This window comes from Anomalospiza imberbis, chromosome 21, assembly GCF_031753505.1.
Source record: "Anomalospiza imberbis isolate Cuckoo-Finch-1a 21T00152 chromosome 21, ASM3175350v1, whole genome shotgun sequence".
Taxonomy (NCBI): Eukaryota; Metazoa; Chordata; class Aves; order Passeriformes; family Viduidae; genus Anomalospiza; species Anomalospiza imberbis.
Window position 1 is genome coordinate 11,216,526 of NC_089701.1, and position 27,311 is coordinate 11,243,836.

Consider the following 27,311-nt stretch of genomic DNA (forward strand, 5'->3'; position numbering starts at 1 on the left):
CTCCGCCCCCCGAGCCTATTGGCTGGCGGCGAAGAGTGCCGCGTTCCCATTGGCTGGTGGCGGGAAGATACTCGGGCCATTGGCTGAGCGGTAGCACGGCGATTTGAGTTGCACGCGGCGCCCCGCCCCGCCCAGGGCCCGCGGGTCGCGGGGGTCCCGCTCCTTTTGCGGGGGGAGCCCGGCCTTCCCCTGTGGACGAGGGACCGCGACAAACGCCAAATCCTTGCTCCTTCTTCCCCCCGCTTTATATACTGAGCATGATGTCGTATAGTCCAGAATATATCTTGGGTCCGTTGAGGTCAACTGTCCTGGCTGTGTATCCCCCCCAACAACTTATGCACCCCTATCTCCCTACCTGGTGGGGTAGGGTGAGAAGCAGAAAAGACCGTGGGTCTGTACAAGCAAGAAAAATATCTCTGTATTGTCAACACTCTATTTTGGTCTCCATATTTTCAGCACAAATTCAAAACCTATCCCCATAACAGCTACTGTGAAGATAATTAATGCTAACCCAGCCAAAACCAGCACAATTTCTAAAGACTTCAGAGACAATGTGATTAGTGAACAGGGACAACGAAAATCCCAACGATGGTATTCACTCTTACTGCCACCTTTGCCAACACATCCAAGAAGTGTCAGTGAATGCAGCATCCCTACAGGAGGGGGTTGTAGTGCACCAGCACAGAGAAGTCCTATGTGGTGTATTTGTCTGCTGCCATGGGGGAAATAAATACTGACAGAGGGACTAGAATCCCATCCTCCCAATGCCGTGGCTGGTAAGGCACCAGTGGCCAGCAGCCAGCAGGAGATGGGGTAGGGGCCCTATTGAACCACAGACATAAAAAAAGAGGGAAAATCCCACCAGTGTTGACAAAAGTGAGAGAAACGGGATTTGGATATTATCTTTTACAAACTTAATATGCACTGGCATTGGTAAGAGAATGAGTTTCTCTACTTTACATAGAAATTTGCTGTGTCTGTTAGACACAGCAGCATATTAATCCTAGTGCAAGGTGCTGCCTCCTCTGCAAACCCCCTCATCAGAGAGTCCATTGCAACACAGCAGACTGCAAAGCCCTGTTGTCATGATTCCCATATCACAGGCGCTTCAGTTTGCTCAAGGTGATTTGCAGTAATAACTTCACAACCAGAGTTGTAAAGTAGGTACGTATTTTATTCAGCGCTGGACACAGGGGGAAATCCTTCCCAAATCCTGTGTATCCAAGCTTTCCCGATTCCCTTATTTATTCATAATATCATGCATATTCTATAACGCCTATACATATTCAATACCTATCTCCGCCCATACTCTGCAGAGTATGGAAATTAGCTGTGACTGCGCAGTTCTTTCTTTTATTGAATCTGTGGTCTCAAAAATGAGGCTGGGGTGCGGTGGGACGAAGGCTCCATAGTCTTCTTCACCACTGAACTTTCGAATTCAGGTATCTTCGCATACACAGTCCTTTGCTTCGCATTTTTGCAAGCTCAGCAATTTTTATCAGAGGCCCTCTTCCTCTTTTGCCATCTCAGCATTATTTTAATAGGTAACATTTGTTCTTCAAGGGGTTCTCTATTCCCGTACGAGTATCGTAATGTAAACCACATGTTTCAGTATCCATTGCCTAAACTATTCTAAAATTCTCTATTAACCCTTAAATCCCCTGCTTCAATGGGGCTCTGGGCAGCCACGTGCCGGCACCTCCAGACTCCCCACCCTGGTTTGATGCTCATGATGCTGAGAGAAGCATCAGGGAGCAAGCCTGCTGGAGAAGGATGATGGCCAGGAAAGGTGATGAACCACTGTCCAGGTGCTCAGGTTGTGAGACTACCTGTGTCATGGACATCTTCCTGTGCCACAGACATCTTCTTGTGCCACATGCATGCCAGGGGCGATTCCCTTTAGCTCTGAGTTGGCTTCAAAGGAAGAGGGTGGAAGCTACTTGGGGCTTAAGCCCTCCCACCCACCTGGCCCTTGCTGTGCTCCACTTGCCATCAGATTCCCTGTCCAGGTCAGACTTCATCCAAGTGTCTTCAGCACCTTGGTCCTACTTCTGGCTTCTCATTCAATTCTTGCCACTTCTCTTCTCCATGGAGACTCAGCTTTGCCAGCCCCAGGCTGCCAGGTAAATCACAGCAGCCTCTGGAAACCCTCAGAGGGCTTTTCTCTACCAAGGTCCTGCTCTCCATGCTGCAACTGAGCTGTTCACAGTCTGCTTTTCTTTAACTCATTTCTTTTCATAAATTTCCCAGACCCATCCTACCTGTTTGAGATGTCTGCTTGGCTTAGCTGTGTTTGACTGAACAGGTTCACCCCTGCTCAGGATAGGGAGAGAAGGAATCAGTGCTTCCCTTTGCTTCCTACTCCAAAAACAAGGTAGTCACTATGGTGCTGCTCAGCTCTGGTAGCATCAGCACATGGGTTGTTTTGCTCAGCAAAGGCTTGATCTGCAAAAAAAAGGGGATTTCCCCTAGGTTCCTCCCCCATCTCTGACTTTGCAGGAACAGCCAGGAAAAACGAAGAAATCAGAACTACCTTAGTGTCTTGTGCCTAACCACTCTATCCCACCAGGAAAGTGAGCCAGAGATACCAGATACAATTCCTGGTGTTTTCTGTGTCTGCAAGCTCAGCTGAGGTACTCTCACTGCTGTCCATGTGGAGCTTCCTGCTCCAGCACAAGGAGCTGGGACACAACTGCTGAGGGCAGCCCTGCTCTTACTGCGTTTTCTGTACCAAAGTGCCTTTGACAAAGCTGCTTTGAGACAGGTTGACATTTCCATCTTCAGGGTGGTCTAGTGGATGAGGTTAGGGAGATTTTGGATATTCTTGGAAAAGACTTCTTGGGGGTTTGGTTTTTTGCGGTTTTTTTTTGTTGGTTTTTTTTTTTTTTTTTTTTTGTTTTTTGTTTTTTTTTAGGGGAGGGTTTATTTTCTCTCACTATATAGTTTGTCTTGGGGCCAGCCCAGACTCTTCTGACAAACAGAGATGTCTTTGTTTTTTTTAAATATAAACAATGCAGTTATTCAGCTCTCCTTCCTTCAAGCTACTGGGAAGCACCAGCTGCCATTCAGACCTGGCCCAGCCCTCCCTCTCTGCTGGCCTGCGGGTACTGGCAATGACACACACGCGGCTCTGGTGTGGTGACACCCAACATATCACTGCCCCTCTCTGGGGAGGGCACAGGGCATCTGTTGGAGGCTGGTGGCAGTCCAGTTTGTCCCACCAACCAGCATTGCCACCTCTGTGAGGAGAGGCCAGAGCAGTTGCACCAAACCTCAGCAGAGTACTGGGGTAAAGAAATGCTGATGTTGGAGACTGGGGCACCTTTCTACATGATACTGACTATGGAAGGGTGCTGGTAGGTGATTTAGCAGTTGATTGAGCCCTGTGCTGGCTTCGGCAGCAGGTAGGTGTTCACATATATATCTTGATGCTGCAGAGGACACATGGTGACTTACAGCCACGAGGTTGTCTCCTGATGACCGTGTCCAAGCAGATGCTATGAACCTCTGTTGCCACATCTTCCCAGGGGAAAGCAAGGTCTGGCGGGGAACCAGCCAGAGGTCTGTGGACTCAATGTGTGCATGCTGCTACCTGGCACATGGAACAGCTGGCACTGCCACTGGCTCATGCAGTGCTGCATCCAGAATGGGTATGTTCCTGGCCAGTGCAAGGTCACCACCTGGCACAGTTGGTTGGGGCTTGGTTAAACAAACACACCACCTGGCACAGTTGGTTGGACCAGGAGCTGTGCCAACAACAGTCCAGGTGCCAAGTCCTGGTACTTCCTGTCACTGAACAATTAAGCACAATTGGTGTTAACTCTTCTTTCAGTCTCAAAGCTAGCAGGGAATTACTTCCACTGGGGTACCAAAGTGCCAATCTGGAAATGCATCTGTCTCCAAGGAGACCTCTCAGCAGAGACTAAAAATAGCGAGGAGAGCATGGTGGGAGAGTTTTCCCTTTGGGAAGGGATATCTTGTTCGATCTTCCCAGCTCTGCAATGGCATTGTGTTTTCCATCTTTCTGCTCTGTTTGCCTTGCTGAGGGCCAGGCACTTGCCATAAAGCATCTTTTCTCTCTTCCAGACTCTTTTTCCCCCCATAAGGTCAGCAAGCAGGAAGTCTGGTAGATGTCCGGTGGCTCAGAGGCTGTCACAAGGGCTGGGAGAAGGAAAGCTGGTGAGCTGTTGAAATAAGCTGCCCAGAGAGTGGTGGGTTGTTGCTCACTTCAGTCCACAGAGCAAGAACTGGTATTAGCAGGAAATGGGAGCCACTGCATCCTGTCTCACCATGCCACCTCTCCTGCAGTCTTAGCACAGAAAGTTTAAATAGAGGGAATCACCTGCAGCTTAAATGAAAGTCCAATAGATGCTGCAAGGCTTCCAGTCAGACTCCATCTAGCAATCCCTCTGTCCTATCACAGACTCCATTCTCCTGCTGCTGACAAGGCCAGGGCTTGGAGTTCGGCAGCCACTGTGGGCAGATCGCCTCTCACTTGTAACAAGAACCAAGCAGCAAACCCCGTAATGCAAAGGATCTCCCAGTGACAGCTTTTACACTAAAGGGCAGTGTTATCGTACAACAAACACTTAACTCTTAGCCCAGCCGGGTTCGCTGGCTACTTTTGCAAGCCCTTTATCAACCAGCGATGCTTGTAAGTGGTGCTTGCAAGTCCCAACTTGTACCACGTTCTCACCAGCTGCGCTATCAGCTAGCGGCGTTCAAAGCAGCTCCTCAAACCGCGGTTTGTGCTCGTGCGCCCGCTGCACTATCAGCTAGGCTGCGCCTAGAGCACCTTTGCAAGCCCCGACTTAAGCCCCGCGCCGCGCTCTCCCTGCTCGCCAGAGACAGCCCGTGCTGTGCATGCGCATTGCCTGCTCTATCAGGCGAATGTGCCTGTCTGCTCCATCGGGCGGTGCGGGCCGGGAGCTGCCCCGCGCTGCGCTCTGCCCGCTCCATCGGGCAGTGTGGTTTGGGAGCTGTTCCGCGCCTGCGCTCTGCCCGCTCCATCGGGCGGTGCGGGCCGGGAGCTGCCCCGCGCTGCGCTCTGCCCGCTCCATCGGGCGGTGCGGGCCGGGAGCTGCCCCGCGCTGCGCTCTGCCCGCTCCATCGGGCGGTGCGGGCCGGGAGCTGCCCCGCGCTGCGCTCTGCCCGCTCCATCGGGCGGTGCGGGCCGGGAGCTGCCCCGCGCTGCGCTCTGCCCGCTCCATCGGGCAGTGTGGTTTGGGAGCTGCCCCGCGCTGCGCTCTGCCCGCTCCATCGGGCAGTGTGGTTTGGGAGCTGTTCCGCGCCTGCGCTCTCCAGCACCGCCGCGCCGCGTCTACGTATCTTAGTAACGCCCCACTGCGCTTTACTGTTTCACTCACACATACACGCACGCACAGAAGCATACACGTCCGGACGTAACAGACACACCACACCGAAATTGGGACACACCACACTGAAATCACAACACACCACACTGAAATCGCGATTTCTCCCTCCCCGAGCTGCGCTATCAGCTGGGGGGGGGGGGGGGTTCTCTCACCGCCGGTGTCTCCCCCGCTGGCGTTCTGCTTGCAAGCCCCTGGGTATTCCTGCATGCAAAGAGATCTCAACGCGTTTTACCAGGTCCCGACCTTAAAAAAGAAATTAATACATACCGCTTCTGGCCGCAGTCGCAGGGCCGTGGTCTGCTCCCCGCAGTGTACAGCCGAGGCGCAGAGTCCCTCCGGGGAAGAGCCCCGCGGCGCCTGAGGGCGTCTGCCCCCAACCGGACCCGCGGGTGAGCAGAGTCGTCCCTTCGTGGTCACCAACTGAAGCGATATGCGGAATAAATAAATAGACTCCACAACTCTATGTAGTTATGAAGTGGGTATGTATGTCGGCGCCCGGCACAAGCGAGATAGTTCTCCAAAAACTTGTGCCCCGAGCCTCAGTCTGACCCACATCTTTATTCACAAAGGTGTTCCATATGCAATACATTACACAACTTTTTAATGCATATTCAACCCCTGGCCCCACCCCTGGCCTCTCATGGTAAATAGGTCCACGCCCTTCTGGGCATGCGTGGTTTGCTGTGGTGGTCGCGCATAATTACCAACCATATGAAGTTCAACAAGGGAAAATGCCAGATTCTGCATTTGGGATGGGGCAACCCTGGATATACAAACAGACTGGGGAATGAGATGCTGGCGAGCAGCGTCACAGGAGGGGACTTGGGGGTCCTGGTTGAAAGAAAGTTGAATGTGAGTCAGCAGTGCCCTGGAGCCAGGAGGGACATTTGTGTCTTGGGGGCATCAGGCCCAGCATCATGGGCTGGTCAAGGGAGGGGAGTGTCCCACTCTGCTCTGGGCTGGGGTGGCCTCACCTCGAACCCTGATAGCAGTTTTGGGCACTACAAAATAAGAAGGACACTAGGCCATTAGAGAGTGTCCAAAGGAGAGCAACAAAGATGGTGAAGGGCCTTGAGGGGAAGCTGTACAAGAAATGGCTGAGACTTGGTCTGTTCAGCCTGGAGAAAAGGAGACTGAGGGTCAGACTGACAGTCGACAACCTCCTCCTGAGGGGAAGAGAAGGGACAGACACTGATGGCTTCTCTGTGGTGACCAGGGACAGGACCTGAGGGAATGGCCTGAAGTTGTGTCAGGGGAGGTTCAACTTGGATATTGGAAAAAGGTTCTTCCCCAGACGGTGATTGTGCACTGGAACAGGCTCCCCAGGGAATTGGTCACAGCACCAAGCCAGACAGAGCTCAAGGAGTGTCTGGACAACACCCCCAGGCACATGGTGTGACCTTGGGGATGGTGCTGTACAGGGTCAGGAGTTGGACTCGATGATCCTTTAGGGTCCCTTCCAACTCAGACTATTCTGTGTTTCTGTAATGAACAAAGTTTCCAGGTGTTCCCCAGAGACGCGGGCAGGGCCTTCCTAGTTCCCATGACAACACTGGAATGGCTGCTGGCTCTAGCTGAGTACCGATATTGAAATGCTAATTAGCTAATTGCTCTGTTTGTTTTCTCTAAACTACCTGGAGATAACCTGCCTCCCCCCACCTTGCCGACATTCTGGGACTTAAATGCAAATAAGAAAACCCCCTGGGATCATGGGAGTATTTTTAGGGGATAAAGACACCCCTAAATAAAGAACTAAACACAGTAGAGGGGGATAGACGAATGCCCTAGCTGAGGAAGAGGGGAAACACATCCCCTGATTGACTTTTGTCCGTCATCATCACCTAAAATACTAGACTAGAATAGGCTGTGGGAAATTGAGACGGAAAAAGACAGAGCCCCCTGGTGCTGCCAGCAGGGAAGGAGCGGGGACAGCCGTCGTTCTGGACTTCAACAACTGACTCTGCACGCTGCACCTTCTCACCCTTTAGGCACTGGTTATGCCACAGAGAAGAAGAAGGGATAGCTGCTGCTCTGGACTTCAGCGACAGATTCTGCACGCCTCCTTCCTCTCGGCCACCTGCGAAAGCTACAATAACAGGGGCGAGCTCCGTTCGGGCCCCCTGCCCAGCTGATCTTCTTTTTTTTTTTTTTAATAAAGAGCTGCACTTTAATAAAGGCATTAGTCCTGTTAATTTAATTTCCATGGGGGAAGACCTGCGCTGGACGCAGTTCCTGCGGGGCCCGGAGTGGAGCGAGCCGAGAAGCGTCTCCCGACCCCTCTGAGCGAGAAGGAGCCGCACCCCCGGCACCGCGTGACCCGCGAGCGGCGGGGAGGGGCTCCGGGCGGCGGGATGACACCTCTGGCTCCGCCCCAGCCCGGTGCTACCCCGCCCGATCCCGCCGCGTCCCGCGCCGCTCAGACCGGGCTCCCCACGCCATGGACCCTCCCGAGGAGGTGCGGGCGCGGCTGGAGCGGTGCGGACAGGGCCATCTGCTGCGGTTCTGGGCCGAGCTGGATACGGCACAGCGCGGAGCGCTGCTGGCGGCACTGCCGCCGGGGCTGGGCGAGCACTGCCGGCTAGCGGCGGCGGCCGGGGCCCGCCAGCGCGGCCCGCACGAGCGCCTGGACGGCCGGATGGAGCCGCTCCCCCCCGAGCTGCTGGGCAGCGCCCGCCGCAGCGGCCCCGCCGCGCTGCAGCGTTGGGAGGCGGAAGGTGAGCGGGGCGCGAGGCCGCCTGTCCCTTCCGTTCCGGGGCTGCCGGGGTCCGGCGCGGGGGTTCGGGGGCAGCCGCGTTCCGCCGAGCCCCGGGCGGTGCGGGACAGGGACCGCCCCCGGTGGGGCCTCGGGGCAGGAGCCGCCTCTTGCGGTGGCACCGCGGGGCGCTGGGCAGTCCATCCCCGGCACCGCGGATGGGAGCCGCAGGCACGGCGGGTCGGGCAAGGAGGAAGAGAGCAGGGTCACGGCTATACTCCGGCCCTTAGCGCTGGCAGCCGGTGTCCTCGGCCCGGGGAACTTTGGTTGAGACACCCTGAGTTTTCACGCTGCGTTATGAAATGCAGCGGCCGAGGCCCCGCGGCCGTGCCTGGCCGGATCATAAGATCTCTACAAACAGTGATAGCCAGCTGGGGCTCAGTCTCTTCTCCCACAGAACAAGCGACGGGATAAAAAGAAAGAACCTCAAGTTGTGTCAGAGGAGATTCAGGTTGAATATTGAGGAAAGTTTCTTCACTCAAAGGGCGGTCAGGTATTAGTACAGGCTGCCCAGGGCAGTTGTGGAGTCACCATCCCTAGAAGTGTTCAAAAAGCAAGTCGACATGACACAATACTGTTTAGAGGGCATAGGGTTGTTCTGCCAAAATGATTTACAGTATCTGTCGTGAAAAAATGTAATACTAAAGGATTTAAAGGGGCTCCAAGAGAGCTTGAGAGGAACTTTGGACAAGGACTTGGAGTGACAGAGCAAGGGGGAATGGCTTCACACTGACAGAGGGCAGGGTTAGATTAGATATTAGGAAGAAATTGTTCCCTGTGAGAGTGGTGAGGCCTTGGCACAGGCTGCCCAGAGAAGCTGTGGCAGCCCCATCCCTGGAAGGGTTCAGGGCCATGTTGGACAAGGCTTGGAGCAACCTGGGGTAGTGAAAGGTGTTCTGCCTCTGGTCGAGGGTGGAATGAGATGGTCTTTAAGTTTTCTTGCAACCCAAACCATTCTATGACTATGAGTCCCTGGGGAGGGTGGGAGCATGGGGGGTTTCCTTGCTGCTGAGCTGGGTAGCTGCCTGGAGGATGAGCTCCCAGCCCACCAACAGGTGCAAAGGCTGGTCTCAGGTGCTGATCCCCATCCATGCTGTGTCATGTGTGGCAGGAGGCTGATGGGATTTGGGAGAAGCCCAGGAAAGTCCATAAACCATGGTTTTTGGAACCTGGTAGATGCAGCTCTGTGGAAGCTGGGGTAATGGGGGAGATGGTGGCTGGATGTGCTCTTCCCACAGCATGTAAATCTTGCATGGATGTCCTATGCTTTTTTCTAAGTGCACACTATTTATAAGGGCTCCTATGTGTCTTGGATCTTTCTTTATAAAACATAACAGAACTGTTAGAAAAAAATTTAATAAAAAAAAGAAAGCCAGAAAGATCCACCTGGGTTGTAGAGATATTTGCCTAAATTTTGAAAAGTGGCTGCACAGCCTTGGCTCAGCATTGCCAGTAAAGAGGTGAGGATGTGTGGCCAGGGGAGTCAAATTTTCCAAGCAGAAACAGAAAGAGAAGCATCAGGGTCACAGGGCAGAGGAGCTTTTCTGCTGTGTCAGACTCCACTCATAGGGCTGAGTGGTGATGGAGGGAACATAAGCTGGTACAGTGATTCATAGAATCCCAGAATGGTTTAGGTTGGAAGGCACCTTAAAGACCATCTCATGCCACCCCCTGCCATGGACAGGATCACCTTCCACTGTCCCAGGTTGCTCCAAGCCTTGTCCAACCTGGCCTTGGACACTTCCAGGGATCCAGGGTCAGCCACCGTTTCTCTGGATAACCTGTGCCAGGGCTTCACCACCTCCACAGGGAACAATTCCTTCCCAGTATTCCATCTATCCCTGCCCTCTGGCAGTGGGAAGCCATTCCCTGTGTCCTGTCCCTCCATCCCTTGTCCCCAGTGTCACTCCTGCTTTCCTGGAGCCCCTTTAGGCCCTGGAACGGGCTCTAAGGTCTCCCTGAATATTTCTCATCTCCAGGTGAATACCCCCAGCTCTACAGGCCTGGCTGCAGAGCAGAGGGGCTCTAGCCCTTGGAGCAGCTCCATGGCCTCCTCTGGACTCGCTCCAGCAACTCTATGTCCTTCTCATGCTGACAGCCTCAGAGCTGAAGGCAGCACTGCAGGTGGGGTCTCGCCTGAGCAGGGCAGAGAATTCCCCCTTCTCACTTACTGCCCCTTGTGGTTTCGGCCCAGGGCACAGGGACTTTCTGGGTGCCAGTGCACTTGGTCAGGGCATATTGAGCTTCTCATCCACCCACACCCCCAAGTCCGTCTTGTCACAGCTATTTGAGGGTGTCACAGTGAGGAGGAAGGGACTCTTTGAGCCCTAGAGGCAGATGGGGCTGGGTCAGGGCTGGGTCACTTGTCCCCCAGCCAGCTAGGCAAGTGAGGAGCTCGTGTGTCTGCCTTGTGCCACTGGCCACAGCACAGAAAGGAAAGGAAGGCCTGGCTGCCTGTGTGGGCTGGCCTTGCTGGTTGCCAGCACTGCCTGCAGCAGCCCAGGTCTGATGTGTTTGGGATCCTGCTGCTGTGCCCAAATCATCTGGCTCTAAAGTCTGATGGCTCCAGGCCAACCTCAGCCCTGCAGGCAGCCTGAATTTCTATCAGAAGGGGTACACACAGATGTTCTGTTTCATTTGGCTTGTTTTTATGATCTGGTTTAAGGCTGAAAAGGGATTTTATTTCCTGGAACAGGGCAATCAGGAGCAAAGACTTCAGTGGAACAAACCACTGAACCTGAGCACTGCTGTGTGTCCCTGCAGATGTGGCAGCATCCCTGCATGGCATTTCCCAGTGGAACCAACGTCATGGGCACAGGCTTTGCGGGATTGTGGGTCTCTGAGGGAATGCAGCTCTGAAAGGCCTTTGTTTTGCGGTGTGTTGAGCAGGCTTGGAGCAGATGAGCCATCCCAACCTGCTCTCCAGTGTCCCTGAGACTGCATGGCTGGTACAGCCTGTGGCTGTGGGGTCATCATCACACTGAGCTGAGATGCTCTGTGCTCTGTCTGTGGGTGTCTGAGCTCCCCACAGCTTCCACCTACATTGCATCCTCCAAAGACTGAACAGCTGAAATAATATCTCCTCCTCCCCCCTCCCCCTTTTTCTATGATAAAAAATTATGGATAAGAACGAGACAACTGAAAACTTGCCTTGGGAACTGTCTATGTTTGGAAAGACAGGTGTTTGTTAAGGAAGGCAGGAGCCTCCCCTGAAATGGAAAAATGTAGATTCCTTCCTTCTGAATTGTTATAAATTTGAAATTAAGGGGAGCTCTCAGGTAAAAATATGGGAGTAGGAATAACAGTTCTTTATTAGGGAAGAAAATAAAAAGATAAAATAAACATGCAGTAAACTAAAACAACACTGACAGAGTCAGAATACAGCCTGACACCCTGTTGGTCAGGGTGTTGGTAGCAGTCCAATTGGAATTGTGGCTGCAGTCCTCCTGGAGTGTCAGGTGTTGTTCTGTTGGAGTAGTGATTCTGTAGAAAAGGGTGCAGTCTTGCTCTGAAGAGGCAGTGGAAGAGGCAGCCATTCCTCTGGGAAAATCCAGCGCAGAAAAAAGCTGCGTTGGTGGGCCAGAATCTCAGGACTATATGCAGGTAGGAATGCTTTGCTCCTCCTTTTGGGCGGAGCATTTTACAATGGGATGTTCCAGTTCTTATCAGTCATGCAGTGACATTCAATGGCCCATTATTAGCAGATGTCTCTCCGGAGGGAGGATTGATTGCCGATGAGATAAGGAAAAACTGTCCACTTGACACAAGACAACTGCCATACAGGTGGCAAATGGAATACATCTTGCATTTTAATCTGGGACAGGGACACCTGAGATATTTTTAATAGTTAAAAAACAAATACTATTGTTATTGTGTCTCAGACAACAGAACTGCCTGTTCAGATTTGCTTTCAGATCTTAAACACTGACATTTAACAGTCACATTTTCCAGGCAGCCCTAGGAATGATGGTCCAAATCAAACACAGACACAAGCACTTTTCCATTCTGTCAGTGTTTTATTAATGAAATCTAAGTCATGGCCATGGGCTGAGGTGTACCCCATTTCATCTGAGAGTTTGATGAGCCATTCTGGTTATCTGACTGCTCTGCAGAATTGAAAAGTTTGGAGTCTTTTTCTCTTACTGACTATTGTAATGGGACTGATGTGCCTGTTCAGTAAGAGAATTCAGTCTGTTCTTGCAAGACCAGTCTGTTTCTCCTACAAAATCTATTTTTGTTTTTTAACTTTTTATGCAGAGTAGGAGCAGCTGCAGCATTGGTGGGTATCTCTCTGCAGCCAACACGTTTTCTCTTTAGTTTGTCTTTCATATGCTTCAGAAAATTAGGTGGATTTTTTTAAGGGGATAGAGCTTTCCATTGCAGCCAGATGAGTCAGTTCTTATGAAGTTTAGTTGTGAATGTTGGTAATTTTACAGTTGGGAAGTCAGAGCAGAGCTACTTACTCAAATTTTTGGTGTTTTTTGTTTTCATGGTGACCTAAGATCAGAACTTGGAAAAACTGTCTGGGTTGTTGGGTTGTATCATAAATGCTGAGAATGCCATGAATGATGTGATGTACTCCCCTGTCTGGGTTGTTCTTGTGCACCATGGTGAGCCCTCCTGGAATATGGCCCTGTCAGTCTGCTGGATTGTAAAAAAAGTGACATAATTGATGTTATCAGTGATATTGCTTTGGGCTTGAGTTTATCCCACTGAGGTTGAGGTTTCAGTCTGTGCAGTGAGAGGCCCCTCCAGGAGATGGGTATGAGATGGCAACTCCCCCTTGGGTAGACCCTATCCCTTTGTCACTGTGTGGAAAACCTCTGAGAAGTGCTATCTCCTGTCAGGCATCTGCATTTCAGTGGGGTGACACCAGCTGTGGCACCTGTGAGCTGTGGTGAGAATTGTAGCTCCTTGATGCTGTGGGGCAGAGTGGGGACCTCCTTGACTTTCCCAATACAGTGTTCGCTTCAGAGTGTCATGTAAATGATGCTCTTGGACACAATCTGTTACTCAGCAGAAACGTCTAATTGGAATCTGTGGGATGTGGTCTGTTGCATGAGAATGTGAGTGTGTGTGTTGGTGTGAGGCTGGCAGTGCAGGGGGGAAATGCAGCAGGGCAAGTGCCCGACTTCTTCCACTGGTGGGTGAATCTCAATTGCACTCTAAAGCAGCATCCCCCATGCTGCAGCAGCTGAGACCAGCACACCTCAAGCTGCTTTGGTTTAAATTGCTGTGAAATACTTTAGCTCAATCTTCAATTCTAGATTATTTTAAAGAAAAATAATTATATAAAAATGTTTTAATTGCCTATTTCACAGAATCACAGGATGGTTTGGGTTGGAAGGGATGTTAAGGACAAGAATATCTTGTTCTAACTCTCCTGCCATGGGTGTGGATGCCACTCACTATATGCGATTGCTCAGGGCCTTGTCCAACCAGGCGTTGAGCATTTCCAGGGATGAGGCAGAACACTTTGGAAGTGTCCCACAGGGCAACTTTTTTAGGATTTTTTCCCCCTCCATAAATTCTTTCTGTGCTGGATCCCAGTAGGGAAACAGCCACCACCCAAGCCAGGGCATGAGAAGGTTTGGAGCCATGCTCTGGTGCCTCTCCATTCAGCTCTTTCCCTTCTCCTGCAGTGATGCCCTGCACTGGCAAACAGCTGAGCATGCAGGAAAACCATGTGATGGGACTGGGGCAAATACTTGTAAGTAATAGCTGAGACCCTCTGCTCTGTACTTTGCGTGTCATAGGCAGCTCAGTGGAGGCACAAAAGAATCATTTATTGCTTGTGGTTTGTTGTGAAATGATGGATATCTTATTTGCATCACCATGCAGCTCATTCAGATCCTCCGTGTCTTTTACATTACCAATATAAACCTATTTAACCTTCCCCTGCTGTCCAAGGACCTCCTGAAACTTAGAAATCCCAGGATTTACACACACAGGAAAGGTTTCTTCTTAGGGAGCTCTCCTAATTCCACTTGGAGGATTGAAGATCTCCAGAGGTGGCTTCCAGCTCTCACTCCTGTGGCCCTGTGACCCCAGAGGCTACTCTACAACAGAACCATGGCTGTGGAATTGGCCCCCTGTGTGCCAGGACACCACCAGTCTTTTTAGAAGGGATGTGTTTAGGGAGAAAGTCTTGTGTTACTGGTGTGGTAAGACTGAAACTTGTAAACATGGGAAGGGGAATGGTGTTACTGCAATATCATGGACAACTTAAGTCTTTGCTGAGAAGATTGCTAGAAGCTGCAGTTTTGAAGAGAATTAAAATTGAGCCAGGGTTTTAAAACAGCAGTTGGTAGTTTTGCTCTATTGTTCATTTAAACAACCAGTTATTTAAAGATTAGTGTAAACTCAATCCTGTTTTTTTCTAATTCAATTTCTTTGGTCCCCATATCTTTCAGTCCAAATCAGGAATATTTTAGCCTCAGCTGTGGTTAATGTGAGGTGTTTCCTGAAGGCTGGGGTGCTCCACAGGCTGTCCTTGGCTGCTGGAGCAGTCACAGTTCAGTGCTGTGCGATGGCAGAAGGCCCTGATAGCTACCTGCAGCAGAGCTGTGGCATCTGACATGGCAAGCCTAATTTTCCTTGCATTCCCAGAGAAACTCAAAGTGTTCCCTAATGAAAAATCTTTCTCACAGTTGTCAGTCATTATTGTGATGCTAACTTTGGAGAAGGGAACCAAAGTCTGAGAGTGAGCTGAGTGTTTATAATGTGCTCTGGTTCTTCCCCACGTTCTGGACTTCCCTGGTTTGTCAGGAGCACTGACACTGATTTCAATTAGATTGTGGAAGCTGTAGCTCCTGCAGGCTTGGCTGTATTACTAGCAGCTGACTGCAGCTGTGTTCAGCTTCTATTGAAGCTGGAGCACAGGTACAGATAATTGATTAAGGCAGATTCCAGAAATCTTCCTGCTTTACTCAAGATGATGAGACTTGGCTTCTTTGGGATATAGAAATGATAAGGGACCTCTGGAGGTCTCTAATCCAACCCCCATTTGGAACAGAACTGTAAACAGCCTGAGGCCAGGTCAGCCACAACTTTACTAAAGTAAGCCTTGAAAACCTTAGAGAACATTCTTTCCTCTCTGAATGTCTTTTCTAGTGCTGCACGACCTCCCTAGTAAAGATTTGGTATCCTAATTTGAATCTCTTAAGCTGTAGCTCATGACTATTGCCTGGTTTTGCACCAGTTGTTGCTTTAGGTGAAGAAACTGCTGCATCCCAGAGTTGAAAGGAATTTTCTCCTTTGTGTGCAAGGGCATATTTCTCTCTGAGCTGCCAGCATTGAACTGTCAGCTTCAGGCTGTTGCCTGAGCTCTGCAGAAACGCTCAGGAGAGGAACATGGGGTGTTGATTGCTTTGGGGGTTCTTATATTCCTTCGGGCTTCTTTTCCTACAGGTTTACATCAGATTTCACAGAACAAGGTGGCAGTGCTACTCCTGGCTGGAGGACAAGGAACCCGCCTGGGAGTCAGCTATCCCAAGGGCATGTACAATGTGGGGTTGCCCAGTGGCAAGAACTTGTATCAGATCCAAGCAGAAAGAATCCGCAAAGTGGAGCAGCTTGCTGGCAAGAGACACCACTGCAAGTGTGTCATTCCCTGGTAAGTGACCTAAAGCCAGGCCTGCTGTGCAGGGCTCTTTGCATTCCAGTCTTGCCCATGTTGTCTTCAAGAAGCACTGAGCTGCGTGCTGTACAGAGACAGGTTGAGAGGAGCCTTTTGTTGGCAGGATTTGCGATGGCAGTGGCTGGAGGAGGGTGCAGAGGGATGGGAGGTGGCAGGTGCATGTCTGCAGACCTGAGGGATTGAGTACTGCCTTTGTATCACTGACCACATCCTTAGCTGCTGTACCTTGCTGTCTTTGCAAGCAGCTACTGGCAACACTGTAAACAGCACTTTTCAGTGATTATTGCAGATGCTTTACAAGAAATTGCATCCATTTCTGCTTTCTCAAGTTCCTGCATGGAGGACAACCTAGAGCTTGCCTTCCAAGCCCTTCTTCCTGCCCTTGTCCATAATCTCTGCAAAAAAACTCTTGCTTTGTGTGCAGGCCACCTCCTGCTGTCACTGTTTACAGTTGCCCATTCTGCTGACTGCTCCTGGCTTTCAAAAGAGATGAGCTCTGGGCAAAATGCAAAATGTGAATTCTGTATGGGGTGTGGTGGGTGAGAGGAAGGCACTGCAGATGTATCTGTGTTCTGGTTTCAAAGCAAAACCAGTGAGAGACTCCAAGTCAGAAATAGAATTTATTGGGAAAAGGGAAAAGAAACAAAATACATGCAATAATACAGAAGGAAAACCACTGACAGAGTCAGAATACAACCTGACATCCCTTTGGCCAACATCCAAATGGGAGTGGCTGCAGTCCTTCTGGAGTGGCAGATGTGGTTCTGTTGGGGCAGCTATCCTGTAGAAAGGGTGTAGTCTTCCTCTGAAGGTCCAGTGGAAAACCCCAGCTGTTTCCTCTTGGGAACCTGTGGAAAGGCTGCCTCTGATGTCCCCAAAACCCAGATTATATCCAGTTAGGAATGCTTGGTTCCTCCCTCTGGGCAGAACATCTCACAATGCGATGTTATAGTTCTTATCAGTCACACAGTGACATTCAATAGCCCATTATCAGCACATGTATCCCCTGAGAGAGGATTGGTTGTGAGAGATAAGGAAGACTGCTCAGAAAACAGAAAACACCTGCTACACAAATGGCAATACAAAACATCTTGCTTCTCAATCTGGGACAATCTGGAAATGTTTTCTGCTAAATGTTCTCTGTTAGACCATGAGGACTATGTAGAAATACCCTTATGGAATCAGTGTCTGGTCTGAGGCAGGGTTTTGGCAGTGAAAGAGCAGGTGTCTGAGGACTTCAGGGTGCCACGTTGTTTTACAAATTTGAGGTCAAAGTTGATTCCTACATTAAGTCCATATTGTGCTTCTTCCTGAAGCCTTGTATACAGGACCTGAATTGCAAATGCATCATTCCTGGTTCTGCTGGAAGCCAGGATGGATTATTTGCAAGATGCCACATCTGTTTCCAGTTCCCCTCCCGGGGACAAGGAGGCAGTTGAAACATTTTGCTGTTCCAGTATACCTGGGCCCAGGCTATGGTGTGCTACAGAGATGTAAATTGGGGATGGGCAGTTGAGGTCCAGGCTCTTCTGTGTTGTTTCTTCATGCTGACAGAGGACCCTGTACCCCTATGCTGATAGTTGTTGAAGAGTTTGACAGGTAGATGATCAAGATGGCTTTTAGACAGTAGTGGAGGAAGAGACAAAAGCAATGTGGAGCTGAAAGGAAAGGAGGAAATAGAAAAACTTATGACAAAAACAAACATGCAGCCAACATATGGAAAGACTGCTGTTTGCCTTGGCACTGAAGAGGTGCTGATAGAGTGAATTGGTCAGGGTTTTAATAGACATTTAACATCAGTTTGAATCTAGAGTGAATGAGGCTGTTTTCTGCCCTTTGTCTTGTTTTCCAGCTCATCCAGATATCCAGATGTTGTTCACATTTAGGGCAAGGCTCTTCTGTCCTGGCTGGAGCTAGGCCAGGGTAGGATCATGCTCTGATATGGTCATAGGACCCCATACAGCCTTACCGCAAGATGAGTTCTGGAGGAGAGCTCTCGTGTACAGTTGCTCACCATGGGATGCTGCCGTGTCTCTCATTTTACTCTCCTGGGATTCCTCTCTTTTCTGTTCAGTTTGTTGTTTTGCCTTTTGCTTGTGTTGTTCTTTCTCATTGCCAAGCCCCCATTCCTGCCCAGGTACATCATGACAAGTGAGTTCACGCTGGGGCCAACAGAAGAGTTTTTTGTACAACACAACTACTTCAACTTGGATAGATGCAACGTTGTCATGTTTGAACAGAGGATGCTGCCTGCTGTCACCTTTGATGGGAAAGCCATCTTGGAGGAGAAGGGGAAAATTGCTATGGCTCCAGGTACCTGCTGTTTGCTCTCCATACTGCAGTACTGTCATGTGTGTTGGTAGTTGCTATGGGCCATCAGCCTGCCTAGGCACACAGAGCAGGCTTTGGTGGTCAGGGTTAATGCTTCCAGTTAATGTGGAAAGATTCTCTAATGTTTCAGGCTGGTAATCAGGAGCATACATCTGTTTAGTTCTGGCTGGACATTTGACCACAGCACATGTTTTTTATCCAAGTCTGGGAGTGTTGGCAGGATTAGGAGTGCTGTGGCTGCAGGGTAGGAGAAAGGTGCATTAGCAGAACTCTCTATGAGGTCTCTGTAGTGCTGCTTTCTGTGGTGAAGGTCAGGAGCTTAAGGCTGCTAGCTGGAAATGGGTAAAAAAGCAGCAAGAGGATGAACTCTTTTCAAAATTACAACAGTGTCTCACCTTGTAATGTTCTTTTAACCTAGACATGGTGAGAGTCTTGGTGAGGGCAGCCCAGTTGAGACTGTGTTGCAGCTGCAGAGTGGTTCTCCCAAGCTGACAGGGGCATCCCAGGAGGAACTGTAAATGGGTGATCTGTGATAAAACATGCAGGTGTCTTTTGTAGAGCTGCAGTTCAAGCCTTTGAAAAGGCATTGAGAAATTGGAGGGGGGAAGACAAACAGAGAATAAGATTTATTTTGGCCTTTCTCCAAGAAAGAGCATAAATATGCTTTTGCCCCATATTGGAGGAGAAGTGTAAAAGACTTTTCCCACCCTCTGCATAGATTTGCCCTTTAGTATTCTCCCTCTGAGGATCTTACTAACCTTCATAAAGTCTCATATTGCTGCTCAGTGAGGTTGGTCCCCATGGTCCCACTCTTCAAGTGAGAGAACTGGGGTGAAAAGAAGAACATGCACCCCTGAACTGTGTGGCAGAACTGGAAATAAAACCTGGTACCACTGGCTCTTGGCTAGAAAGCATTCTTCCATTCAAGAAAGTTAGTTCAGTACTTTCTGCTTTTGCTTTGTTAGCTAGAAAAAACCCACCCCAAAGTCACAAATGAACCAAGACTTTCTCTTTTCTCTTGCATTATAGATGGAAATGGTGGCTTATACCGTGCTTTGATGGATAATAAGATCTTGAATGATATGAAGCAGCGTGGAATCCAGTATGTCCATGTATATTGTGTGGACAATATCCTCGTGAAAATGGCAGATCCAGTCTTCATAGGTTTCTGTATTTCCAAAGGGGCTGACTGCGGTGCAAAGGTGAAGCAGTGCTAGCACTCGGCTGATTTCCCACAGGGAGTTTGGGTCTGATGACACTTGGAAGCCGCTGGTTGTGGGGAGCTTACATGACCTGTGGAATTCAACCCTTTGCCCATCAGCAGCTCACTCTGAGCAGGTTTAGAGTTCCTTGCTGCCTGCACAGCATTTCAAATTCCTACCCGTGGGTGTCCTCTGTTCTTCCCAGAGTACTGTGGAAAATAAACTTCAGTTAGAGCAGGGAGTATAGCTGCACAGGAAACTGCATGCTGGAATTGCTTTGCACCTATGCCCAGCCCATTCTACAAAGGCACTTGGTCTGTCTAGAAGCCATATTGGACTGGGTTGTGTTTTATAAATGCACCTTTAAGTCTAATGGAGGCATTTCTTACACTCTGCGGTGGAAGATGGGGAAAGCCTTTACAGCCTGGATTTTGTTAACCTAAAGCAGCATGTGCCTGAAGAGAAATTTATGTTACCTGAGTCATTAGCTCTGTTCAGGCTAATAGCTCTGTAAGCTAATTAGCTGTTCAGGCTAATAGCTCTGTAAGGCTAATAGCTGCAAGCAGCTTTCTTTTAAAGCCAGATCCTAGTCCTTGGTAAGAAAAGTGCCCCCCCACTATGCAGATTGCTTTTAACTGTCTTCTGAGAAACTGTCAAAATAAGTGGCTGAGGACTGGGGTTTATGTTGAATTGTTGGGCAAAATGTGCTTCCAGACTGCTCTGTGCCCCTTAGCAGCCCTGAGGTGCTGGAGGATCAGTAGGCAGCAGTCCCGTGGGATTGTTTGTACTTGGGAGTTGGAATAGTCCTGGGATTTTCTTCCTTTTTGTCATAAATCTGTGTCCTGTGGCTGCAGGTAGTGGAGAAGGCCTACCCCACGGAACCTGTTGGGGTGGTGTGCTGTGTGGATGGAGTGTACCAGGTGGTGGAGTACAGCGAGATTAGCCCGGAGACTGCACAGCAGCAGAGCCCTGAGGGGGGACTGATGTTCAGTGCTGGCAACATCTGTAACCACTTCTTCACTGTTGAGTTCCTGGAAATAGTGGCCCAGTAAGTCCCAGCAGACGTTCTAGGTAGCTGTACAGCCCAGAAATACCTCCAAGACTGGGTGTTCCTGTTTTGCTCTCTGGAATTTCAGTTATGGTTATCCTCTGTGTTGCCTTTCATCTCCTCTCTCTTCCAAACAGTTCCAAACACCTAAGTCCCCTTTCTGGCAGCCCCAGCATACTCTCCAGGCCCTACCCAAGGAAGAGGTTCCCAGGTTCACTGTAACTAAATCAACTGAGATATACCAGTGCACCATCTTCCTTGGCCTTCAAGGGTGAGAAGCTGTGAAGGCTGCAGTGTGGTCAGTGATGCAGCCTCATACCATGGAATTCTAGTGGGAATGTCAGCCACGCCAACACTTGGGGCAACAAAGTTTGTGGGAGAGGGTGAAGTTGTGGGTGGACTCTGCACCTTGGTGTTGGGGAATGGGGATGTGATGCTGGGCATTCAGTGAGCAGCTGTACAACCTTCCTGAAGAGCTTGAACCATCTTTGGGTGACGGATCTGCTCTGCTCCGTTTTCACCCCAATCAGGTATCAATTTGGGTTGCCTCTTTTTTTTTGTAACCTCTGCCTGCAATTTCAGCTTGATGCAAACTTCTCTCTCTCCTCTGACTGTCATGTCCCAGTGGTACAGAGAGAGCCCATGGCCAGGCTGCTCTTCTTGGGGAAGTGTTTCCTGGATGTGACTTGGATCACTTGGGAGGCTACAGCTGAGAGTTGACCCAGAGGAGTAATGAGCCATCTGCTTCCCTCAAGTGTATTGCTTTTTTTTCCTAAGTGGGCTTGAACTAAATAAAATGGTTGATTTCTTCTCCTTTTGCAGGAAATGGGAGTCAGAGCTGAAGCATCATGTAGCCATAAAGAAGGTGCCCTACATTGACAAGGAGGGAAATCTGGTAAAACCACTAAAACCAAACGGGATAAAGCTGGAGAAGTTTGTGTTTGATGTGTTCCAGTTCTCTAAGTTAGTGACAGACATAATTTTACTTTTCTCCTCCCCTTCTCAGTGTTTGTTTGAATGACCGTAGGTTGAAACAAGCCATCCCAGGGAGCACATGGTTTGTGGGTGCCTTGTTAGGAAGGTTGTTGGATCTACACCCAGCTCCAATCCAACCATAACACTGCAGGCTCTAAGGGGAGCTCACAAGGCACTCAGTGCTTGTGCCAACCCTGCTCCCAGACTGGTCATCCTCCTGAGGATGTGTTGGCTGGCCTGGCCTCTGCCAGCCTGGGAAAAATAAAAGGAAATTGAGTGCAAAGCCAATGAAGCCCATATTGGAGTATTCAGACTTTCAAAAATTGGGTCTTTCAGCATTTTGGCTTCCATGACAACTGCAGCTCTGGTTACATTTTTGGGTGCTGTTAAGCGAGGGCTCAGCTCATACCCTTTGTGCTCGGAAAACTGTTTACTTCAGCATCGTGGGGCCAAATAGAACTACCAATGTTTACTTTCCAAATTCTGCAACATAGCTGGGAGTGCTGTGACATATGTAGTCAGGGGTACTTGTGTCTAGGGAATATAGGATTTTAGCAATTAAGCATAAGTGTTGTTATAAAATCTATTTTTCCAAAGTCTCAAATTCAGCAGTGAAGATTCTGTTTTCAGTTTTAATAAATGCCTCAGGCAAACTAACTTATCTTTGTTTGGGGATACTATTTCTCTTTTTATATTATTTCCTTTAGAATAGAGAGCTCAAGGTTTGAACCTGTCTCTGTTTCCTAGCATGTCTTAAATAAAGTAGTATCAACTAAAGACAAAACCAAAATCCCAGGGTGATGGGAACACTGCTGAGTTCTGAGCCGTGACAGAACTCATTTGCAAGCAGTGGTTCCTTGTGTTTTTTTAACAGCTCAAAACCACCTTGGCAGCTGTGCTTCACACACGAAGTGCAGAAATGCACATATGTTGCTGCGGGGCTTTTTAATTTGCATTCCCATTTCTAGTAAACAGCTGTACTTCACAATCACCTGTGAGGCCTCCCTTGTTGCTTGTTTGTCCCTGGTAGCTGGTGTCCTTAGTGGGTCCTTAACTACAGACTCCCAAGCAGGGGGCATTTCTTGGGGCATGGTGGGGTGCTCTGTAGTGAGTGCACTGCTCATGCTGTGCCCAACCTCTGGACAGTGCTGTGCTCTCTGTCGTGCTGTGCTCTGAGCTGTCTTGTCCAAGAACCTTCCACTGCTTAAAGATGTTTCTATGGCATTTCTGCTGAACTGTTGTTTTTTCTCTCCCCTGAGCACAGCTTTGGTAGGTTGGGAGGCTGCTGTTAATTTCCCAAAGAGATAAGGCTTCTTGTGTTTTTCCATTCTACAGCCCTGGTACTCCTTGGCTCTTCAGAAGGGCAGTGGGCTTCCCTTGACTTGACTGCTTCAGGCTGCATACAGTGCTTCTCCCAAAAATATATATGAGCCTTTCACCATGAATGTTGTTGCATTAGCGGGGCTGATGACTAGCTTTGGTTTTCATGATCATTTTCTTCCCTTTGCTGGTAGGAATTTTGTGGCATTTGAAGTTCTGAGAGAAGAGGAATTCTCGCCACTAAAAAATGCAGACACAGCTGACAAAGATACTCCTACCACTGCTCGGCAAGCGCTCCTGGCCCAGCATTACCGCTGGGCTCTCAAGGCTGGAGCCAGATTTGTGGATGAAAATGGTTGCAGGATACCAGAAAAACTCAGGTATAAATCTGTGACCTTCTCTGCAGCTGCTCTCGTCAAAGTGCTCAGCTATGCCAGCTGGCCAATGGCACATGCTGGGCTCTCCAAAACCGGGCATTAGTGTAGTCACAGGGTGTCTTAGCAAGATTTTTGTTCAGCTGGTCCTCTCTGGATATGCAGGTTGATGTCTATCACACTTCCTGCTCCTCTTATGGCTGTGGGTGCTCCAGATAGTTAGCACTTGGTGCTCTGGGCTTTCTCTCTGGTAGATCCCTGCTCTTGGAGTAATGAGTTGGCCCTTCCTGTAGCACCTTGTTAGACAGGGGCAGCCTTTTCCATCACTCTGGATTCAGCAATGCTAGGAATTTTAATTTGTAGGCTCTGACAGCTTTTCTGTGTCCCTAACAGGATTCTCAGGTGGTCTTAAGGATTGGTTGTTAGAATGATTACCAGTTTGGATACCTTTCTGCATCATGTGTAATGGAAAGCTGCTTTTATTTCATGGGGCCATTACTTCATCAACTCATAGTTCAATAGACCCACAAGTTGTTCATTTGACTTGAAAAGCATCTCTATAAAAGGGGTGTTTTGGTTTTGCTGAGTAACATTTGGGACTTGTTAATTCCTTTTTATTTTCACACTTTGTTTTCACATAATGTCTGGTGCATGTGACTTTAACAAATGTCTTATCCTTCTGGATATCCTATTCTGGATAATCTTTTGAAGAAGATGCACTGTTTTTTAACCATGGCAGGAAGTTAATCCTGCGTTCTCTTCTTTAGTCTCTCAGGAACTGAAGATCCTCCGGCTGTGTGTGAGATTTCTCCATTAGTGTCTTATTTTGGAGAGGTGAGAATAACTATCTATGGAGGCATTTTTAAGTGTGCAGGTATGCATCTGACTTCCTTCCAAACAGAGGTAGTTTCTTTAGCCTGGGCTTGCTGAGAAATGGTAAGATCAAGGAAACAGGGACTTGGGCTCTGTGTTATCATAATGTGGTTCCATTATGATTTACTCTTCAGCACTTTGTTCACTCTCAGTTTTAGTCATCTGTAAAATGAGATTTGCAACAAGACTGCAGTTTCATTAAGATTTGCGAGCACTTTGATATCTTAATGAGAAGTGCAGAATATTCAAATTAGAAAATCCATGGGTTGTGTGCTTATTTGTGCTTATATCCCACAGTAAGTGAATCCTGACTGAGAAATGTGTGTGTTGGTTTTAGGGAAGCCATTTCTCAAGTTTGTCTCTCTGAAAAGAATTGATCCTGAGAAACCTGCTTCCAGTTAATGATGAGAATAGGAGCTTCCCGATTGGATGGACAGGGTGACAAATAGTAGATTGCAGGAGAATGTGTGGGCACTGTTTGCTAGGTTTCCATGTGTGTTAACTTGCAAGCCAGCTACCTGCAGTAGGTGTATTCCTCAATATGTGCAGGTGGTGAACTCATTGCAATCAATAGGTTGTCAGAACAAAATGAAAACAAGGCAATTTGACCTTTCTTTGCCAGGATTATTCTAATGTCAGTTAAGGACACACCTTCCCATTCTGCCCTCCCAAGAAGCTTGCTTCTGACATAAGGTTTCCTTAGCACCTCTGCTTCTTGAACCCCAGAAACATTTTCTGTCACTGGGGAAACTTACTTTTGCCTTGTTCCTGACCTTTGTCAGTCACTTGAGGACTTAAAATAGTTCATTTACAGCCTAACAATACTGTTCTCACACGTTCTCAGGGTCTGGAGGTGTACATGAAGAACAAAGAATTCCCTTCTCCCTTTGTACTCGATGAAAACAAAGTGGAAATGCTGGAAAATTCTTGAAGTGGGAAGCCTTTCCTTCTCAAATCAGATCCATGTTTGTCAGATCCATTTTAAGAACTGACAGTACTAAAATGTCAGCTATGAAGTACATTATAAAAAAATTGCTTTTGTGGATTAACACTTTCTGGGTGCTAAACAGATCCTACAATTCTTACTTACTGTTGCATATGAATATGGAAAAGAGCCAGTCAAGGCCTGATAAATCAGCTTTGCCTTCAAGAAGATTCAATTTCTTCAGTGCCTTTTTAGGTGTCTTGTTTTTGTTGGTGTGGTTGGTTTTTTGGTTTGGTTTTGTTTCTAAATCATGTGCACAGTTGCAGTCAGATTGAGGTCCCATCCTGAAAAATATGGAAGGACTTTGGATATTGAGGTTTCCCTCCAGTAGTCAAATTTTCCCTAATCATGTGCTGATTAGAAGATCCAATTCAGCAACTGCATCCTCTAAGCAGATCATACAGAGTCTGCTGTATGTAGGGATGTTGCTGTGCCTAAGCATTGCTTGAGGCTTGGAGTCCAAAGTAGAACAGACTAGTTTTGTATCTGGGCTCACTGGTACCATGCCTCCTAGTCTGATTGCTCCTTACATTTGTAGTGACTTGGTTTTTTTTAATTAAAAAAAAAAAGAGAATATTTTCTCAACCCTCTGCCCTTCCTGACTATAAGTTTTCCTTTCCATTTCCTGTTTAATATATACCATATCCCTCAGACAAGGGTCTGTTGAGCTACCTGAAAGTAGTAAGAGAAACAAATCCCAGTGGTAGAATTTAATGCCTAACCAAAATAAATAAAAAAAAGACTCAGCTTCAACAGAGTGCACAATAAAACACCAGCTCCGCTTCTACAGTTTTTCCCCAGGTGATGTTCCAGCACTCTTTCACTTAGGAAGTAATTCCATAGATGCCTTTCTTTAAGATATGTTACTAACCACAATGTAAAGATAAGTGTCAGCTAATGAAAGACGCTAATTGTCAGAACATATGTAGCATGTGAACTCAGCCCTGGCCAAGGGGTCTCAGGGTAGCTCTGACCCTTGACCTACCAGTGATTCTTCATGTTCAGTTTTTGGACACTGCCCCAGAAAGCTCATGCCCATCTGATGTAGAACCTGTGCTGAGCATACCTGACTCATTTCAGCCTTGGTGAGGATGCATCAGCTGCACTCTGGTGGCTGGCCTTTGCATCAGAAATATTCCATACTCTTTCCCAAAACATAGTATTAGGGAAGGTAGCGAGAAAGACATTTAATCTGAAATGTTATTTCATGCATCAGCTTCTACTGAGGAATTGCTTATGCTATTTCATTAAGCATAATTAATTTCCATGGCTTTCTGCAATTTCTGATGTGAAGCTCTATTCAGAATCATAGAGGAGGGAATGGGGAAATATAAAAATTACTTTGAGAGTAAATACAGTTTGTAAGTATACTCAAGTTTTCCAAAGAAAGCATCTAAATATCAGTATCAGAGTTTTTGGTTGTAAAGTTTTTCTGCATGAACTTGAGCAATGATCCTTTCACACATGCAGACTGGTTAATGACTGGTTCCGACTACCTCAGTTGGCATGTGCAGCCAGTAATTCACATTTTTAGTATAAATTAAGCATTTGTCCTTGTCACCCAATTCTGTAGTCTTTTTTGCAATGTTTCTATGACACATTCCATTTCTGTCAGTCAAGTTTTATATCTGAGAACAAATTGTGTTGTAAATTTTTATTGCTCAGCAGTTCAAGCACATGCTTCTTTTATACTGTGCTGTGCTATAAAGAAATATTTCTTTTGCTTTTTCTAAAGTTCTTTCTCTTTTGAAGCTTCAGTTTCAATGCACACAGAACAGAGCGGCTGACGTGGTTTTCAAGAAGTTAAATTAGAATGCTAAATGCCTTGTCTCTTGGGTTTTTTATTTTCTATGACTCCTCACATTTTAAACTGGAACATAGAAACAATTTTGAGAGAACTTTAAAAAAAAATTCTGTCCTGTATGTAAGAGTCTTTGTACGCATTATAAAATGAAAAAAAGTACCTGAAACAAAGGGGAGACCTGTAGTACTCCCAAAACTTCTGGACATCTAAGCATTTTTAACAATAAAGATGTTACTGTGATTTCTATGTGTTTGTCTGTCTTTCATGTATGTGAGAAAAATCACACTTCTTGTCTGTGTCCCTGTGAATGTTACTACAGCTGCAGGATGGTGTCACTGGTGGTGCATCTGGAGACTGCAGTGCCCACTCTTCAGATTACAGGGGCATATGGAACTGAGCAGAGGGTGATTCCTGAAGGGAGTTGACATTGTGGGATCTATTTTTTCATCAGAAAACAGAATAGTATGTTCTTGTCTCCAATGCTGTACATTTTTTCCAAACTTTTCAGCTTAGTTTATTGAGGGAAGTGAGTTTAATTGCAGGTGGTGGTTGTCTTATTTCAAGTCGATTTGAGTAATATGGTTCTGAGTCAGTCTCACAGCTGGTGTGTAGGTAATGAGCACTTGCTGCAAT

The 27,311-nt window shown here is 48.1% G+C and overlaps 1 protein-coding gene and 1 long non-coding RNA gene across 3 annotated transcripts; one reads left to right on the forward strand and one right to left on the reverse strand.

Moving 5' to 3' along the window:
• Positions 1-7,766: 7,766 nt before the first annotated feature.
• Positions 7,767-26,921, forward strand: UAP1L1 (UDP-N-acetylglucosamine pyrophosphorylase 1 like 1). 2 transcript variants are annotated; one of them, XM_068211691.1, is made up of 9 exons: positions 7,767-8,089; positions 15,538-15,742; positions 17,904-18,079; positions 19,127-19,299; positions 20,154-20,347; positions 21,170-21,310; positions 22,837-23,022; positions 23,784-23,850; positions 24,734-26,921. In XM_068211691.1, the coding sequence occupies exons 1-9, from the start codon at positions 7,813-7,815 to the stop codon at positions 24,818-24,820; spliced, it is 1,506 nt and encodes a 501-aa protein (XP_068067792.1). In that variant the 5' UTR covers positions 7,767-7,812; the 3' UTR covers positions 24,821-26,921. The 2 variants fall into 2 exon arrangements, with proteins under 2 accessions (XP_068067792.1, XP_068067791.1); XM_068211690.1 differs by having other exon boundaries at positions 23,784-24,813.
• On the reverse strand, positions 17,962-19,128 carry LOC137486411 (uncharacterized). Its single transcript, XR_011005717.1, has 2 exons — positions 18,856-19,128; positions 17,962-18,429 (listed from the first exon to the last, which is right to left on the reverse strand). It is a non-coding gene; the product is annotated as an uncharacterized lncRNA (long non-coding RNA).
• Positions 26,922-27,311: the final 390 nt, after the last annotated feature.

Excerpts from the sequence above, each read along its gene's own strand:
- UAP1L1 (XM_068211690.1), top strand. The coding sequence starts at position 7,813 with ATGGACCCTCCCGAGGAGGTGCGGGCGCGGCTGGAGCGGTGCGGACAG. Across the intron at positions 18,080-19,126 it reads GAAAATTGCTATGGCTCCAG|ATGGAAATGGTGGCTTATAC; the intron begins GTACCTGCTGTT and ends CTTGCATTATAG. Across the intron at positions 21,311-22,836 it reads GATGTGTTCCAGTTCTCTAA|GAATTTTGTGGCATTTGAAG; the intron begins GTTAGTGACAGA and ends CTTTGCTGGTAG.